This window comes from Myotis yumanensis, unplaced genomic scaffold, assembly GCF_028538775.1.
Source record: "Myotis yumanensis isolate MYYU_CA2020_CCGP unplaced genomic scaffold, mMyoYum1.0.hap1 SCAF_4, whole genome shotgun sequence".
In the NCBI taxonomy this organism is placed as follows: domain Eukaryota; kingdom Metazoa; phylum Chordata; class Mammalia; order Chiroptera; family Vespertilionidae; genus Myotis; species Myotis yumanensis.
In genome coordinates this window covers 34,920,339-34,940,370 of record NW_027223755.1, presented here as the reverse complement: position 1 = coordinate 34,940,370, position 20,032 = coordinate 34,920,339, and the positions used below count along the sequence as shown (strand labels likewise).

Sequence of the window (20,032 nt, the reverse complement as noted above, 5' to 3'; positions counted from 1 at the left end):
TAGAAAAGGAGCTGCTCACTTTGGAAATGACTTCAAGACCTAATTATAAAGGTAACACATGAAGGACTTGGAAAATAGATTAAGTTATAACAGTGAAATTGGTCATCCTACTAATGTAATACTGTGGTTTCTCCTTCTGTCTGTTTTTGATAGTGTGTGTATATGCAAAGCATACTTTTAAATAGGATCATAAACCATATTCATTTTTTGATTCCTGCTCTTTATAGTTACACTGTAATTATAATTTTCCTATGACATTAAATTTTTTTACTGTGATGATATTTTAACGGCTACAAATTACTCATTATACAGGTGGATCACAATTCAACAGTCACCCTTCTTTCTACTTAAGGTTTAGGCTATTTCCAATTTTGTACTATTACAAATAATGCTGCATTTAACAACCTGAAATATACTTCTGAGTACTTTTGTTATCATTTCCTTTAATTACATTCCATAAAGTTCAAGTAATAGTTCAAGTGATATGAACTATTTTTAGGTTTCTTGACATAAACTATCACTGTGCCTACTAAAAAGATTGTCAACTTAAAATAATGTACTGAGACTACCCGTTTCACTATACCATCACCAAAAATATTTATTACCAGGTATGCTTTTTAATATTTGCAAATCAGGTGAAAATGGCATTTCATTATTGTGATTTGCATTTATTTGCTCAGTGAGAGATTAAACTTTTCACTTGTTTACTGGTCATTTCTACTTCTGTTGGTGAGCTGCTAGTTCTTGTCCTTTGCCTGTTTATTCAATGAGGCATTAGAATTTTTTCTTACATCCATTTAAAAGAGCTCTTTATAATTTCACTAGAGGCGCGGTGCATGAAATTCGTGCACGGGTAGGGTCCCTAGGCTGGTGATCAGGGCCGATCAGGGCCTTCCGGCTGCTAGCCAGGGCCTTCCTTCCTTGGTTGCCGGCTGCCAGCTGGGGCCTTCCTTTGTTCTGTGCCACCCCCTGGTGGTCAGTGCACATTATAGCGAATGATCGAACTCCCGATTAGCCGTTTATATCTATAATAATAAAAGAGTAATATGCTAATTAGACCAGACATCCTTCCTGATGAAGCTGGGGCCAGAGGGAAGCCAGCCCGGGTCCCGGATGCCTGCAGGCGGCTGGAGGAGGGAAGCCCGGGTCCCAGAGGGAAACTGGTGCCTGCAGCCGGGGGAAGGAAGGCCTACTCTTGCATGAATTTTCATGCATCAGGCCTCTAGTCTATATATATAAAAGGCTAAGTGACCATCCATCCATCCAGTACATATGACGCGCACTGGCAATCCTATATAATAAAAGCCTAATATGCTAAGTGTCCACCTGTTTGACCAGTCGCTATGATGCACACTGACCACCAGGGGGCAGATGCTCTGACCCGTAGGTTAGCTTGCTGCTGGGGTCCAACCAATCGGGACTGGGCGAGATGGGCCGGACATGCCCTGAAACCCTCCTGCGGTCCCTCCTCGGCCCCAATCATGCACCGGTGGGGTCCCTTGGTCTGGCCTGCGCCCTCTTGCAATCCGGGACCCCTCGGGAGATGTCAGAGAGCCAGTATCAGCCCGATCCCCACAGGCCAGGCTGAGGGACCCCACCAGTGCACAAATCTGTGCACCAGGCCTCTAGTATATAGATAATAGTAAACGTCTGCCCATTGTATTTATTGCAGATATTTTCTCAGTTATGTATTAGTGTCTTAATTTTGTGTATGGTGTTAATTCCAGAATTTTAAACTCCTAATATTCTCTATCCTTAAAACACATCATAAATGGTGACCATAACAACTAAATACCTGTAAATCTATGTGTCTCTTTTTGGAAAAGTAACCTCTCCCCCACCCCCTCTTCAGGTGGGGGCCCACGTTCTTTGACAGAGTAGGACAGAAGAAACACACATGAAAAGCATTAATCCAGACACCGTGTTCGGGCCCCAGAGTGAAGAGTGAATCATAGCTCACTCTGGGGACATCGCAGATCGTTCCTGATCCCTCCAGAGAGCACCTTCAGGGCCAGACCCCAGGGCCTCGCTGGGAAGGAGGCAAGAGGCAGCGAGCAGGGTTCCAGACCTGGTCCTGATCTTTATCTTCAACTCAAGCAAAAAATTACTCTCCAGCCCAAACTGTGACAAAGGCTGATCTTCTCTGGCTGAAGCAAAGGTGGACTGGGGGGGCTGTGAACCCCACTCCCAAATCACCCCTCCTACTCCCTATTCCCGAGGCAGCGCCCCTGGAACTGTTGTGGTCTGACCCACTGGGGCTGACTTGTTATAAAATGCTGTTCATTTCCCACATCAGCTCTAAGCCAGAGGACGTGCACCAGCTGAGGGACCTGAAAGGCCGGTGTGCCAAAATGAAATACCACAGGCTCCCCCAAGTGTGTCCCAGCAGACGGTCACAGGATGCCACATCCCACTGTCCAATCCACCCGGAGACTCTAACAAGCCCATGTTTGAATTTGCTTTGAATTTACACACTATGGTGTCCTATCATTTGAACCACATCATGAATTCAGATTGGTTATAATAATACTTTAGTCGTTTCTTGAAACCTCACACCGCTTAGCACTTTATAATGTTGCAAATATTGTCACATGTAATCCTTCATGATCTGCTCAAAGGAGCACCGCTAATACCTGGCAGAGGTGAGCAAAACCCAGACCCTGACCCTGACCCTGACCCTGACCCTGAGGCCCAGTGTTTATTACATACACCATTTAGTACTCGACCAGCTGTGAGAGATCTCAGAATTAACAGGGCTCGGTGGCAGGATGCTGGAGTTACACAGTAGCTGGAGCTTTCTACATGAGGGTCTAGCACTCCATGCCTGGGAAAGCAGGCACACAGTGTGAAGTGAGCAGCTCTCCAGCTTCCCCTAATAGTCCCTTCCTCACTTACCTCACCAACTCACCAGGCCACCATGTCACTGGGCACAGAGTTCCTGGAAGTTTAATGGGACTAACTATTGTTTCACCTGGAGAGAACACACTTGAGATGCACTGAGATACACATCAAGTTATTTTGGTGCCTTCACAACACATTCTTGATGCTTATTAAATGTCATTTGCAGCAAGCATTAAGGAGCATTTCCTGTGGACCCAATCTCTGACTCTTAGGGCCGCAAAAATGGAAGTCAGACAACAATGGACGGCCAACAATACAAATACAAAACAATAGAAGGCCAGCCCTTTAAAGAATAACTTCCCAGATTAAACTCAGAAACTAATCAATGTTGGTCACAAAGAATTTTGTATAATACTATTCACTACAACATTACTTATAAGAATAAAAAATTGGAAGCAGCCAAAATATTCATTAGGGGAAGGTAACTATCACACATTCATGAGCTGGAATATCTTGTACTCATTAAAACTAAGCATTGTGGGGGAAAAGACATTTAATGATATGTAAAAATATAAAAATAATATAGAAAGAAAATGATCTAAAGAAAATTATACCTATGATCCCATACTTACACATATATACACAGATGTATGTTTACATATTAATTTATGCTTACATGCACAAATTTATGTAGTATACACAAATGTAATAGATATTATACAAATGTCAATATATAAAAAATACACATTTAGACAAAAAATCCAAATGTTAAGTAGTTAGCTCTGATGGAAAGAAATATAGATGATTTTTATATTTTCTTTCATTTTCCAAATTACCTACAATAAATATACACAGCTTTTATAAATAGAAAAAACGGGTTTGAAATACAAGTTTTAGAAACCTAAAATAATTCAGATTTTTAAAAAAAACAAATCTCATCTTTTCTTCCTAAACTCTATGACTGTTCTTGTACGTACACTCTTCTACATTTTCTCCACCTCTCTTTTCCCTAGTCCAAGGAAACCAACGGGGCTCGCAACTCCAAAGCAGAGGTGTGTATGGTAGCTCTTCCCTGTAGCTGAGCCCTCTGAACTGGTGAGGGTTACCACAGTGCACGCACACCCAGCATCTCAGGACAAGCTCTGTAATTCACCCACTGGTACTCCTAACATAACAGCTTAGAACTTGACAAGCCTGCAATTTGCATGGCTTTTATAAAGAAGCACTCACATATTGCTGCAGTAAATACACGAATTTGCAGTAAAGCATCATTAAGCCGATACTATAATGATGCCAGAGTAAGTTCGAAGATAGGGATGGTATTGCTATACGTGATATTTAAGAAAATGCTCTTTAGCATATGCAGTTAAATTGGAAATGTAGATTGCTAACCCTCTCTGGCAGGTTGCCCAATAGGTAAAGGCCACTTTGCTTATGCTTAACCTTCTATCAGGGGCACTGGGTGCTTAATGAAGACAGAGGGCTGATCCCCATGCAAATGGAACCCGCACCTCAAGTTCTTTAGCTCTGTGGAACAGTTCATTTTTCTGGGACCCAAATCCATACTCTTGCCCGCGACTGGGCTTCAGGTAGTCTGTGTTTACATACAGCTGAGGGTTCCTAACTCAAGTTCAGAGCTAACCTGGGCTACGCTGGTCCAGAGGGTAGCAGAAGCCCCACAGTACCAGAAAAACCAGTCACATGATGGTCCCCAACGCTGTCCAGTCTCAGAGCAATAGGCTCTGAAACCTCGAGGGTGAGGAGAGAATAGATTTAGCAAGGATTTTAAATGCACCTTCTATTTTCCAGGTGATCATTTATCACAGATCTTAGAATAAAAGCAATCCTCAACATAAAGGAATCTCCAATTTTTCTAATAGTAGATAAGAAAGGAAGTTTTTTTTTTTGGAGGTGGGCAATGTTAATAATATAAACTTTCAGGTATTTAGAAGACATAATACATGTCATTTATATCTTTTAAAATAATGAAATATAAATCATACTCTATCAACTTGATAACCACTGGCGCTTCCTGGAGCCCTGTCTTCCCTTGGATTCTGAGACACTACATTCTCCTTGTGCCCTCCCGCCTCTCACATTGTTTTTTCTCAGTTTCTTGCTGGATACTTATCCTTCCAGAACCTCTAAGTGTTTGCACTGTAGACTCAACCCCAGGTTCTGTCTTTTCACTCCAAAACTTTTTCTCTCAATGATTTCATCCCTTCCCAGGGTTTTAAACACTGTCTATGAACAAACTGGTATCACCAGCACAGATTCAACCCCTTCAGTTCCACACCCATAGAACAACATTGTTTGTCACTTAGGTAGCTCACTGGTATCTTCAATCCATTATGCAGCAACATGAACTCGTAAGCATTCAGCTCCTATCTGTTCTCCTTTCCTCTGCCCTGGGAAATGCCCCTGCCATCCATCCATATTCGCAGCAAGACAGCTGGAAGCCATCTTTGATGACCTCTCCCTCACCCCACATCCAATGTATCACTAAATACTGTCAACTCTAACTTGGAAAACACGCAATTAAGATATATCTATTACTTTAGCAATCAAACCAAATCAAAGCAAATCCACAGTTGATGCATAAACACAAAAAACTGCAACATTTTGATTTAAAAAAAGAATAGAGTCTTTCCTTACGGATGAAAAACCCATGTACTAAAACAAAACAAAACCCTGCAAACTAATACCACTTCTGTTAACACAAAGGAGTTTTAAAATTAAATTTAGACCACATGATCTCACTCATTCATGGATAATAAAGACCATTATAAACTTATGAACAATAATAGATACAGAGGCAGAGCTGCCTCAAACAGATTGTCAAACTGCAGCGGGAAGGCCGGGGAGGGTTAGGGGGCAGGAGGGAGGGGGGTAAGAGATCAACAGAAGGACTTGTATGCATGCATATAAGCATAACCAGTGGAAATAAGACACTGGGGGGTAGGGGAGGCCAGGGGATTGTCAAGGGCGGGGGAAAAAAAGGACACATATGTAATACCCTTTGTAATACTTTAAGCAATAAAAAAAAAATTAAATTTAGACATCAGCTTCCAAAAGCTTCAGTTTGTAATGGAGAAGCTAAAAAGCTAACTCAGAGGCCATTCAGGTTAAATTCTACATTTAGAGAGCAGGGGAATATGAAAGATGTCAGTCATTAAATTATTATTAGGAATAAATTACACATAAACATTGCAGTCTTCTCAAAGGACCAAAATGATAAACGGAAGTCACACGGCAGAGGGATCTTCATGAAAAAGTTAACACATATTCATGATTCTGGTATATATCCGTCATTACTGATTCCACACAAAGCAATACCCCAACGAGGAAAACACGCTGACGTCAGTCCGTCTGATTTTATCATCCTTTTTCTTAAGCAGGAAGGGCAAGATGTGTCATTGCTCAGGCCAACAATTGGCAGTTACACAAAGGCTAAGGATTACAATATAAAACTGTGTGTGCAGCATGGAATAAGAAAGATGGCATTCTCCATAATTCAGAGAAACTGATTTATGAAATAACTGAAATCACAGAACAGCTGCATTGTAAAATTATAAAACTTGGGCACACACACTAGATTAAGAAACTCTGGGTCTCGGTCCTTCTGAAGGTTTTAATAAAACCAGATGAGTCCCGGGTGATGTCCCACCCAGGGCTGACTAAATGATTTGCTGATTGTAACCTACATGAAATGAAACCTCTGAGGAATACTTCAAGGTGCGCTGAACTGAACACAAGTTTTATACGGTTAAGTTCATTTTGTTGTGATCTGCTTATAATTAGAAAAAAAATGCCAATGAGTGACCATGTCTTTTTTCTTGAGTAGAAAAAGACATTTCTATCTTTTAAAGAAAGAGTGGTTGTATGGGGCATCAGGACACTTAATTTCTACTACAGCTAACACTCAGTTTGCCATGACTCCATGGGCACACAATTAGCCTTGTTCTATTACCCAAATAGAAAGAAGCTAGGAATACATTTGTCTTGGACCATCATGTCTACTTGGCCAAAGGAGTGGCTGCCTTGCTGAATGAACACTTTTGTTAAAGATCTCCAAAGCAGATTTAAACAGTTTGGCAAATAATATTTCAAGCATGAAAAACCTGCTAATAGCTTTTGAATGAAAGTCACAAAATAGATAAAACAAAGGCACTATTACATTCAAGGCTCTGTCCTCCAGTTTCACCTTAGCCAAGGAGAAATCTTCCACTGATACCTGATGATCATTCATCTCTATTGACCAAGCTGTTCCCACCAGCAAACTAAAATTCATGAGTAACAGCTTGCCCTCTGAGTGTGGCATGTGAACCTAATGGTACTGCAAACATCTGAGCAGAAATGTGTAAGTGCATAACCTCCCCTAGTTGTTTAGGGCATAGAGAGAAACTGTTTTGATGCCTTTTTTTGATTGCTATTGTCTCACCTTTGGAGGCAAGATTCAGGAAAAATCTTGTAGTGAAAACCTTGGTCACTGCTTGGAAAAAAAACACCACCCCATACGACATACTAAGGAGTATGAGTAAGGAAATGCTTCACTGACACCAAACTTGTCAAGCAAAGAGGGCAGGGAAGCAGCGAGGTCAGAGCAGGTGATGCTCAGAGCAAGCCCAGCCTCGTCCATACAATGAAACTCTACAATAGACACAATGACGACAAAAACGGAAGAAATCAGAAAGAAAAATACTGACAAACTGTGCCACAAAAAGAATGAAAGAAAAATATCACGTTAATCAAAAAGTAAAATAACAAGAAAAAGCTAAAGGAGTTCATCACCACCAAACCAGTATTAAATGAAAAGTTAGAGGCTTTTCTTTAAGAAGAATAAAAAAAGATAAAAAAAATTTGAACAACAAAATGGCAATAAATACATAAATATCAACGATTGAATCTAAAGAATAAAACAAGCAAATAAGCAGAGCAGAAACAGACTCAGATGGAGAGAACATTTTGTCAGATGGGAGGGGGTTTGGGGGATGGGTGAAAAGGTGAAGGGATTAAGAAGTACAAACTGGTAGTTACAGAACAGTCATGGGGATGTAAAGTGCAGCATAGGGAATAGAGCCAATAATAGTCTAGTAACTATGTGTGATGTCAGATTTATAGGACATTTATTGGGATGATCACTTAGTAAGTTATGCAACGTCTAACCACTGGGGTGTACACCTGAAACTAATATAATAGTGTATGTCAACTGTAATTGAAAAATAAAAATAATTTTAAAATTAACTTAATTTTAAAAAGTCAAACAGCGTATTACAAAAGGATATTAGTGACATTACAAAAGATTAATAAACAAGCACATTAAACATACTAAGAATTTACCTCAGCCCTAGCTGGTTTGGCTCAATGGATAGAGCGTTAGCCTGCGGACTGAATGGTCCCAAGTTCGATTCTGGCCAAGGGCACGTGCCCGGGATACAGGCTCGATTCCTAGTCACAGGCATGTAGGAAGCAGCCAATCAATGATTCTCTCTCATCATTGATGTTTCTAGCTCTCTCTCCCTCGCCCTTCCTCTCTAAAATCAATAAAATATTTTTTAAAAAAAAGAATTTACCTCATACCTGTTACAATGGCTATTATCAAGGACACAAGAAATAATAAGCACTGGTAAGGATTAGAGAAAAGGGAACCTTTGTGCTGCACTATTGGTAGGAATGTCAATTTTAGGTCAGTTACATCTTCGAAGAGGGGCTTAGTGAACAGAGAAGAAGCAAGTACAGTGATGACTAATGATATATATACTAGATACTAACCTACTAGGTTATGTGAACTTTTTAAAGGTATTTCCTGTCTTGAGTAATTTCCAGAGGTGTCCAATAGGAAATTGATACTTCTTTCCATCTTTTCTTCCAAAAATCCTCTTACAAATGAATCTACGTAATCACCTGCAAATTCATAGTAAAACAATTTTTGAAGACACAAAAGGTTAGGTATTTTGGCCAATATTTGCTCTTAGGACTTTAAAAGCCTAGCATCAGTAGGTCTCAGTTATTTATCTACAGCTAGCCTGTGGATCACCCTCTATAAGCATAATTACTTTTAGAGCTCATACTTTTACCATTAGAATCCAATACAATATGGAAGTAATATTGTGGTCGGCAGACTTTTAAAATGGTCTCCAGAAGATCCCTGTACCTTGGTTATTCAAGAAAATATATTTACACATATTCACAAGAATTTTTGCAAGGAGAAAGAAGCAACTTAGAAATGCTTAACTTTGGGGAACAGGAAGGTAACGAAATTAGCATATAGTGACTTTACAATAAAATAGGACTCTAAAAATAAAACCAATAAACAAACAAAATAATACCTATATGAGTTTTCTATAGCTATGTAATAAATTACCAAACATTTAATAGCTTAAAAAATGATAATCTATTTATTAATCTTAGGTAGGCTTTACTTGTTTGAGCTCAGGGGGCTCTCAATGGATCATAAAGCCAAAATCAAAGAAAGGTAGAAAACCACCAGCTCCCAGTTCCCTAGGATCCCTCACCCAGTTTTCCTTCTCAGGGTATCATGTGGCCACAATCACAGTGTCAGCAGGGCAGGGCTCTTATCTGGAGGCTGGGAAAGAGTCCACTTCCCAGGTCATACAGGTTGTGGAGAGTCAGATCACTGAGGTGACAGGACTGAGGTCTCCATTTCATCCTGGCTGTCAGCCTAAGGCTGCTTTCCGCTTCTGGGCTCTGCCCTCTCCTAACTCCAAGTCCATAATTGCCACGTCCAATCAACCTCAGGCTCACATCTATCTCTAACTGCTCTGCCCTAACCAGAGAAAATGCTTTCTTTTAAAGGGCTCATACGGTTGGGTCAGGCCCACTCAAATAATCTCTGTATAAAAGATTATCTGACTTGGGACTTTAATTACGTCTGCAAAATCCCTCCACAGGAGTACCTCAATGATGAATACGATAGTATATGAGAGGAACTGCTTCACCACAACTTTGCTCTTGTTGGATTCTACCAATTTTTAAACTTTTTTGACAATATGCTATGAACCATAGTATCTCATTATCCTGGTTCACATTTCTCTTGGGATTACGATGAGTCAACATTTCACACGTTTTTGTTCAATTTTTTTTCTGTGACATGCCATTTACATCTTTTGCTCATTTTTCTCTTGGTGCACTCATCAATTTTCACATTAATTTACACAAGCTCTTTCTATATTAAGGCAATCTGATGTTGGTCAGTTATAAGCATGAGACATTTTCACAATTTTTTTTTTATTTTGTTTATTACGCAGAAATTTTCATTGTAGGAGAGGCACACCAGTCTTTTCTTTGGGGCTTCTGGATTAAATTTCATGCTTAGTATCTTCCTGGAAATAGGAGCCTAGGATATTCAACCTTCCCTTTTTTATTAAAATGGGACTATCCTGTTCACCGTTCTTTGAGGAATCCCTGGCTTTCAACAAGCACTGCTTTGTGTGTGGAGATAAGCTGCAGAACACTGTGCCAGTATTCCTTTTCCTCAGGCCACAAATAAAGTTCTCATCTCCACCGAGTCACGTGATGGGCGTAAAGTCATGTGTCAGCGATGAGTGGCCTGACATATCATCTCTAACTAAGAAAAATAGAAAGCATAACTCTATATTTTGGGTGCATAAGCATTGAGAGAAGGCAGTTTTCCTTCCTCTTGTTTTCCTGGAGACTTCTAGGAAGCCTCACCTGGCATTCTGTGTATCTCATACATGACAGAGAAGGTAGCAATGGGCAGTCAGAGCTAAGAGGCGTGGTGAGTGGGGAGGCATTTCACATATCAAGGCATGAGAATGGTCCCTTCCTTAATTTACATTTTCTTCTTTTTATACAGAAATAGGAATCTACCAGACTGTGATGAATGCCATTTCTCACAAAAAGTCTGACAGACTTCTACAGCTTCTGGGTGAATAACAACCTGTGGGCTCCGTAACATAAGGAAAAGTACTCTCAGAACCTGAAAAAAAAAAAGGCTCCTCTCTGCCCACTCCTCTGATTAAATCCTAAAATGATGTTTGAAGGGGAAGGAATTCAACCCAAGTCTACATAGAGAAAAGAATTAAGAGGATCATTAAAGTCTTAACCACATTTTCTCTAATCTCAATATGAGAACTGAAGACAATCACAGTAATAAAGAGTAATCAAAAGGCACATAAAGTGTGGCACAATTACTACAGAACACTATAAAGAGGAGTAAGGTTAATTTATTTTAATCACTATCGAATTATATGTAACAAATAGACTTCATCATTTACTCAGCACCTAGTATATACCATCAGGCCCTGTGATGAGGAATATAAAGATGAAAAAAAGAATTTCAGCCTCCACTAAGGCTTGCCCCTCTGTCAGCTTTTGATTTTATATAACAATGATATAACATACGTCTCCAAAGTATAGATGGTAACATTATAGCTGTGTATTCATCACACAGCTCTGGAAATACAATATCACCAACTGCTATCATTCTCCCTGATTATATCCCCCTCATAGCTCTCATGAAATTGGCCTTTAAAATTACTGTTTTCCTTTATACTCTTACTATAAACATATATGCACATAAACATACATATTTATGTGTATGTGTATATCCCTAAACAAAATATTCTTTGTAGCATCATGTTAGCCTTATATGAATGGTTTAAATAATATTTTTTTGTACCTTGCTTTTGTTGCCCAATACTACCTTCGAGTTTCACCCGTGTGGATATGTGCAAGGCTAGTTCATTTTCTGCTATGTGCACAGTGTTCTGTGGATGACTGTGCCACAATTCATTTCTCCATTTTCTAACTGATAAATGCGTAGGTTGCTTCAAATGTTCAGCTATTACGTAGAACACTGCTACGAGCAGCCTAGAGCATGCTTTCCTATGATTGTCTCTAGTTTTACCTGCGAGTGGCATTTCTGAACTTTAGTGGTCTTGCTACAGTATCACAATTTTACCTTTTCTACTTTACCATCTTTTATTGATTACTATGAATAAAACAAAATGTTACCCCACAGAGGCAGCTACCTCTATCTCTCCCTTCTCCCCAAATACATCACGGATAACGCCCACTCTCAGGTTGAGTACCGCCCGCCCAAGCAAAAGGACTTCTGAGGAAGAGTCACAGCCCTGCTTTCAAAGGTGGAATCATCATCTGAAAGCCCCTCAGTGTGAAGGCAGAGTTTTCACAATAGTATAATAGAGGAAGTGCTCATACTGTCAACCCATCATTTTTCACAGTCCTGAAGACATCTTCCTAAAACACGGATCTTCCTCAAAATCCTTGAAAGGCATTCAAGGTCAAAATTCCTTCTCCTCTCTGCCTTTGGTTTCTTTTTCCACCTTTATCTTCTCTTACAATCAAGCATACACCTCGCCAGCTCTAGCCACACACTGGGAATTCCCCGTTTCTACCTGTCAAAGTCTTACTCATCTTTCAACATCTTAAGCAAGTAGTTCCTTCAAACTCTCCCGGACTTTCCTGATTGGAATTAACCCTTCTCTTCTTTGCACCATCTTGGATAGAACTTTAAACATACAGCAGTTTTCATTGAAGTTTTTGTAATATGGCTCTATCTTCCTTATAATTAGTACCTGAGCCCAAGGGCCTCATCTCTTGAATCTTTATTGTCTCTACAATGGTTCTGGATGAAAGAAATAATTATATATGCTGCCAACAGGTATAACTTTAGAGAACACAATGCACATATACAAGAGGAGGCATGTTCTAGGCTGCTTGTAGCAGCATTGTTTGTAATAGCACATATGTGTATGTATGTATGTATACGTGTGTGTGTATGTGTGTGTGTGTGTGTGTATATATGTGTGTATATATATATATATATATATATATATATATATATATATATATATCTTAGTTCAACTTTAGCAAGAAAAAAAATGCTGGCTAGTTCTGACAGACTATAGGACACGTAACCCCAAAATACGTCATCTTGGCATATTGACTATTTCAAGCTGAAGGAATGTGAGGAAGGGTGTGTGCAAGAAGACCTGCCCTAAAGCAAGTCATAAAACCCTCCTGTGGAAGGTACTGTCCTATGCCTGGAGTAAAGAAACCTTATCATCTCTAAAGATAAGGGACATAGAGGAATGTGAAGAATCGGCCTTGCTAATTTCAGTTTACCACAATTAGCCATCACCTCTGCCCTATCACGTTTTTGTACAACTTTCCACTCTTCATTAAACCTAGCATAAAAACACTCAGTTTAACTGTTTCTTCGGGTCTTCACTTCCTTGTGAAGGCTCCCGTGTTACGTAAAGCTTACATTACGTAAGTTGGTATGCTTTCCTGTTGTCAGTCTGTTTCTGGTTATAGGGCTCCCAGTGGAGAACTTGGAAGGATAGATAAAAGATATTTTTCTTCCCCTAAAGTTCTTAACACAAATCCTCTTCATGTGAAATAACATGTCTGCGCTTCTCAAAGATAATCCTAATGTGCAAACATGTCTTGCATCATCCACACATTGGGAAACTGAGAAATAAATAATTGAAAAAGGACCCCACATAAAAAGAAATTCTCAATTTTAGAGTCCAAACACTGTGAAAGAGAAAAAGGTTTGGGCTAACATCAGAAAGAACAACTTAGTTGCCGGGAGCCGGTCCATCCTTGCTGCTTGACACAATCGCTGCAGGAAAGAAACATCTGCACAGCATATGTTTCAATGGACCTGGCATATATAGCATACTGTTCTTGATATGTTTGCTCCCTTTAGCGCCATGTGTCTTAACCAAGGTCACCTCTCCGAGAAAGGTTGTTTCCCCAGGTGGAGATCATTCCCTGAGGTTAGGGAGGGGATACAACCCCTTAATTAGTGCCAGGCGGGTAGTTAAGCTACATAATCTTTACTCCCTGGAATGGAGATAAGAAACGCCCTAACCTTTGTAATAGAAATTGACAGGATTAAAATCGGCTGGTATAAATACGGATGTAACAAGACAATAAACATCAGATCCTGATCAGTTCCTAACCAGAACTCCGACCAGAACTTTGGCTGGAGATCCTGGCTAGAGGTCCTGACTAGGCTGCTGATCAACTGAAGGCTGTCTTCGTGTCATTCCTTCTTCGCCGACTCCGTCCACACCTTTGGGGACCCCTGGACCCGCTGGGATTGGACCCCAGCACTTAGTGAGAAACCACCAGGAAAACCAGGCTAAAAAGACATGAAGACACACCTGAGTTTCAAATTGCCCAGATTATTTTGAAACACACACACACACACACACACACACACACAACCACAACCCACACACAAAACAACTATCAAAAAGAAGTAAAACAAAACTCCAGGAAAGAGAACTAATTACCTGCATGAGCCGAGAGAGGTGAGTGTGGTCGGGGCAATGCTGCTGACTGCCCATTGCCTATTAAGCTTTTTCGGTTGCTTGTTCGGCAACTGTCAAAAGGAAAGGAAAAACTAAGTTTTAAAAAGATAATATAGCATTAGATTAATAACAATAATAATAATATTAATAATAATAATTCAGGCATATTCAATACAGGCACAGACTAGAGGTTAAACTACCTATCAGTTCATACTATTAACAACATTTTTGCAAGGCAATATGTACTCACTAATATTTGAGGGGTGGCTGCCTCCTGAATATTAGAAAATATAAAGTATTCATGTAGTATCACATCATCAATATTCCTCACCACCAGTGAAGCTATAATCAAAAGCCTTCTTTCAGGTCTTGACTGCAAATATGTGACATGCCACACATGCAAGTGATAAATTAGGGCTTCAAATCAGCAAACCACAGGTAGCATCTTTGTTGACATGAAATTTCTAATACAAAATTACATGCAATGAAGCGCAATGACATTAATCTTACAATGATGCACTAATTAAAAATCTAATTATTTAGACAAATTTCACATTTGTGCCTTTTGTCAATACAACAGCCGATGCCTAAGACAAATGTATTTCACTACTCATTCATTTTTCATCTTGTATACAGCATTCAAATTCCTAATTAAGGTACATATTTTGGAATTATAAAAACAGATTCCTGTTTGCATGAAAATAACAGTGAAGGCCTATTTTCACAGGCACACTCCCTACCATTTTTATCCTGGTACTCCATGAATGGAAATAAGTTGCTACATATGGACATAGGGCAACTATCTTTTCCTGTTTCTGCTAGTAGAAAATTATAAAATAGCCAATCTTATTCCAATGTAACTTTCACAAGCCTCAAAGAATACGACACATGCAAAGCTGGTTGATGGTGAAGTGGGTGTTATTTCCATTTGCTTTCCTTTGCTACAGGTTGGCACTTCATTCTTTACTATCAGCACCGACGTTAGAAAGATAATAGATGAATTCACCTATAATAAGTTTCAGGGTACTCTGGCTCCTTCTCCTACCTGTGGGCTGCCTTCATTAAAGGCTTACTGTAATGTCTTTTTAATTAAGAATATACCTGGTAGAGCAGGTTCTTGAAACAGGAATTTTCACCTGACTTCTGAATTAGATATATTTGAGAGTTTATAGAAGATATTTGAAAGGAACATTTCTAAATATGCAAATAATACATTTCTAAACCAAGTACAATTTCTTTCAGCAATATTGGCTTGCAAACCAACCCTCTCTCTTAGATGTTTGCTGCTTATCATCATTTGTTAACATGCCCATATTTATAATTTCTTAAGGTGAGGCTGCATCATTTTATTTTCCTTACTGGAGCAATCAACATCCTGTAACATAATCTGTGAGTATAATTAAGATCATGTTTACTCAGCCTTAAAGAAGCTGTTGAATAAGAATAGACCCTTGGTACTTAATTATGAAGGTGGATTGTGTTATTACCAACTCATCTATCAAGAACTGTATTCAACCTATTACATTCATAATTATTAAATCAGATAGTGTGATTGTTTTACAAATAAACTGTATACTATACTTAGTGTTAATTCAAATTAATGTCTCCTTTCATTTTAATACAGATATTTTAAGTATACCAACTTGCTAGTGTTAATAAAATAAATTTTAAAAGACAGATTTATACCCTGCAAATCTCAGCAAAGTTATTTGTTAATTTGAGCAAATTAATTGAAACAAGGGTTAGCTATCCAAAAAAATGGCTATTGGTATTATTTTTTATATTAGTATTTGTTCTACATCATTTATGAAGATTTTCTCTTGATATTCAATTATTGTTTATCTATTTAAATCAAATCAAAATGTAAATAAATAGAAATAGTAATCTGATGAATATCTTAAATAGGGATATTAGTGAAATATGCTGATGTAAACCTAATATTTAAAAAATATTTCTTAAAGAAAACTTAAAAAAATTGAAATTTCATTAAGAGATATAGAATGACTAGTACACTACCCCAACAAAATAAGTAACCAAAAATTTAGATTTATGACAAAGAAAACACAAACAAAAAAATTTAACATTTTAATCAGTTATTTAAACGTCTATCATAAAAGGGTAGAAAAGTATTGATTTCTAAAATGTGATTTTAAAAAATCTCAAAAATAAATGTCTATACAAAACCAGAAAATGGAATATACTTGCTTGGTCAATATGAAAATATAAAATATGAAAAAACTTTATATTATATTCATCCTGTGTTTGCCTTCTCTCTATAAAGGTTTGTAATCGTTACAACCAGATGACTATAAATGCAATTTAGAGCGAAAAAAAATAAGGATTCTTCATCTATGAATACAAGAGAAAGTTAAAAGAAGTTAAAAACAAACTGCTTTCAGAATTTTAACAGTTTACCACATTTAAGGTACTGGTAGTCTGTTACACTAAACCTTAAATAACTGGCAAATGTTACTGACAAATGCTTTAACAATCAGAGCTGGAAGTGTCTTCTCTAACCTCATATGGATCTTGAGCATGTTGCTAGAGAGTATTAAAAAAGTTCCAAGATAACAGACTTGGAACTTTCCTGAATCTCTCAACAATCAAACAGGAACATGTTAAACATGAAATACTCCTCAGTGTGGCAAATCAAGACATGATAAAATAAAGGTCAAGATACATTTCCATAAGTACACAAAATAAATCTCTATGCTCATCAAGTAGGGTCTTGGCCTCAACAATTAATTTAGTTGTTGCTAACATCCTTAAAGGTAAAGGGGCATTTTATACTGTATTTAACCTCAAAATACCTAGATCTTGATATATAATTACTTTCAAAATTCTAGGACCCTATTAAGATATTCTGTAGGTAACTTTGCAAGGTTGGAGGTCATTTGAAATCTACATTTAATCCCACAGTAAGAAAACTCTGGGTAGACAGGACCTATGAGTATTTACTACCTGGATTGTCTCAGCACATGACTCTGCCCACATTAATAATGACACAGGTGCAAGATGCTGAGCTGACCTCTACTGCCATTATTTATTCATCCAGGTGTCACACTCCTTTCTGCTGATGAAAGGAGACGCCTATGACAGTGTGAGGCAGCCCTTCAGGTGCTGGTGACTACACTACACTCATTTGATCCATAAAATGATAAAATAGTGGAAACATCGCCACTTGGGCAAAATCAAGGTCCCTTCCCTTTCAGCAGCATGACTAAGCTTATTCAGCCTTGCTTTCTCTCAGGCACTGTCACGGTCCCCTCCTCCTACCCTCCCCAACAAAACAAAAGAAATGCTTACTGGCACCATCAGCCCAACTTGATGCAAAGACCACTTTGCCTTTGTCCCAAGTTTAGATGGCTGTCCGCTCTGGCTAAATGAGATTTTGCAAGTAAAGAACTGTGCCATCACTGTGCAACCTTCCACACTGAGAGAACAAACGGAGCCTGTGATCGCAGGCAGAGTAGGTGTCTCTGTGTGTTGCTTCAACTGGAGGGGGGAGGAGGGGGGGAGGAGGAGGAGGAGGAGGAGAAGGAGGAGGAGGAGGAGGAGCTGCTTTGTGGGAAGTGGACACCCTGCCTTTGGCTTTCAGACCAGAACATGGGCAGGGTGAGGGGCTTCCCTTTCTTCTTAAAGAGTGGAGGAGAAAGAAGGCTTTTGGGAATGAACTTGAGCAGAAACTTGAGTCCATCTGTCCTTCAGTTTCACTTGGGAATTATATACCTTTGCTCCTAAGGTAAAAACTAGAGATAAATCTGTGCAAGCTCAAATGCTAAGGTGAGGATAAATTTTTAAAAAGTTAAGAGCTTTCTGCTACAGAAGTGATGTTCCTGTTTTACCTTAAAGTGCCAGAAAGCATATAGGGACCAGGGATCTGAGAAGGTTGGGAAGGTGGAAAGACTATGGCAGTACTTTAAATTTTTTTTTTTACGAGAGAGAGAGAGAGAGAGAGAGAGAGAGAGAGAGAGAGAGAGAGAGATTGATTGACGTGAGAGCCAAACATTGATCAGCTGCCTCCTGCATGCTCCTCATGGGGGATCAAGCTGGCAACCTGTACATGTGCCCTGACCTGGAATCGAACTAACGACCTTTGGGTGCACGAGACAACACCCAAGCAACTGAGCCACACCTACCAGGGCAACAGCAGTACTTTTGAGTGAGCAGGGCTGGTTGGTCCCTGCGGGCTGGGAGGCAAGGCAAGCAGAGACAGAGCACTCACAGAGAACCTCACAGCAGGGCAGGCACTCAGGTGGAAATGGCACTTTAGTGATAGGTGGCTATCTGAAGGAAGTGCTTTATTTGCATGTTTTTTTGGCTCAGGCAGGTGAAGCGAGGATTGAACAGGGCACCGCTCCTGCTCCTTCAGGTCACTGTTCCCATTCACCAAAGCAGTTTCACGATCTCCTAACTATTGCCAACAGTGCCTTCCCTTTGCTAGGAAGATAGAGACGGAGCATGCATTTCATCCTCTAAGTCAGGCCTAACTCAGTGTGAAGGACAAAGAGGGCTGCTAGGCTGAGGAAGGGGGTGGGGGGTGGGGGGTAATGCTTGACCACATGTTGGGTCCAAAGCACCCACGCTCTACTTCCGCCTAGGCTGTTCTCATGCTCAGGGTTCCACAGAAAGGGCTTGCAGGGACCTGTAAACGTTTCACATCTGGCTTTGTCACATCTCTCCTGGCAGAAAAACCTGCTAATTATCCCCAACCAGGGCTGTGAAAGCCGTGAGGCCCACCAGGCTGTGGCCTTTAGCAACTGTTCAGAGTAGCTGAACCCCAGCTTAATTTTAAATTACATTCATTTTGAGACATGAATACCGATCATGTCTGATCATGGCAAGACAAGCCGAGGAGAGGCAGCCCCAACAGGCAGTGGTTTCTAACATTCCTGGCTGACTTGAAAGGTCAACGCTCATTATGGAATCTGACTGACCGCAACTGAGGGGCAGTGATCACACCGTGAACTGCATAAGAACAGCCCCAGGAATTCTCAGAGGCGAGGTTATAATTTATTAATTCATCTTGATGAAAAATTTGATAAATTTGCACAAGAGACCAATTACACACCAAAGCTTAGCTGGATATGAACATCTGCTAACTATTTCCTAATACCTTAATAGAATATGAACATTTGAATATTCCTTAAACAAAGAAGGCTCATGTGGAGAAAACCTGGGCAAGACCAGGAGCCAGGACTTGTCCAGCCAATGCAGGGCTGCTGCGTACAGGTTATAAGCCCAGCGGGCTTCTGTTTCCTTGTCTTTACAATGACAGGGCTGGATCAGATTAGAGAAACAGTTATAAACATACTAGTATATATACTCTTTGGTCAATGAAATTTTAAAAATATAGAAAATATATAAACATAATGTAGTAATTATCCCATCACCTGGAATAAACACCTATTATACACACACACACACACACACACACACACACACACACATATACCCAGAGACCGGAATGGTGGAACGACCAGAACAACCAGAATGACCGGTGGCTATGACACATACTGCACCAGCCAGTTAGCCTGATCTGGGCCCCAACTGCCCGCCCCCTGGCCGGCCCCACCCCCAATTGACCCCTCACCCCCACCCCAATCGGGGTCAGGGCCAGCCAGCCAACTGCCTGCAGCCCCAGCCTGCCCTGACAGGCCCCCATTGGGGCAGGCTGGCCAGACCCCACCCATGCACGAATTCGTGCACCAGGCCTCTAGTATACATATGATAGGGAAAAATGTGCCTCTGACATCAAAACCAACTTTCCAGTCCCCAACTACGCAACTACTAAAGGAACTGTGGCTTATAGCTTTCCCATCCATTGCTGGTCCTTTAGGGTAGATACATGGATACCTACG

The 20,032-nt window shown here is 39.9% G+C and overlaps 1 protein-coding gene across 5 annotated transcripts in view; it reads right to left on the bottom strand.

Moving 5' to 3' along the window:
- The window catches only part of MAST4 (microtubule associated serine/threonine kinase family member 4), a 514,811-nt gene that overhangs the window by 88,582 nt on the left and 406,197 nt on the right, over positions 1-20,032 (bottom strand). For all 5 annotated transcript variants that reach the window (XM_070412101.1, XM_070412097.1, XM_070412098.1 and 2 more), the window contains one exon: positions 14,154-14,242. In XM_070412101.1, the coding sequence (XP_070268202.1) occupies positions 14,154-14,242 (89 nt within the window). The remainder of the gene's footprint in view (positions 1-14,153; positions 14,243-20,032) is intronic.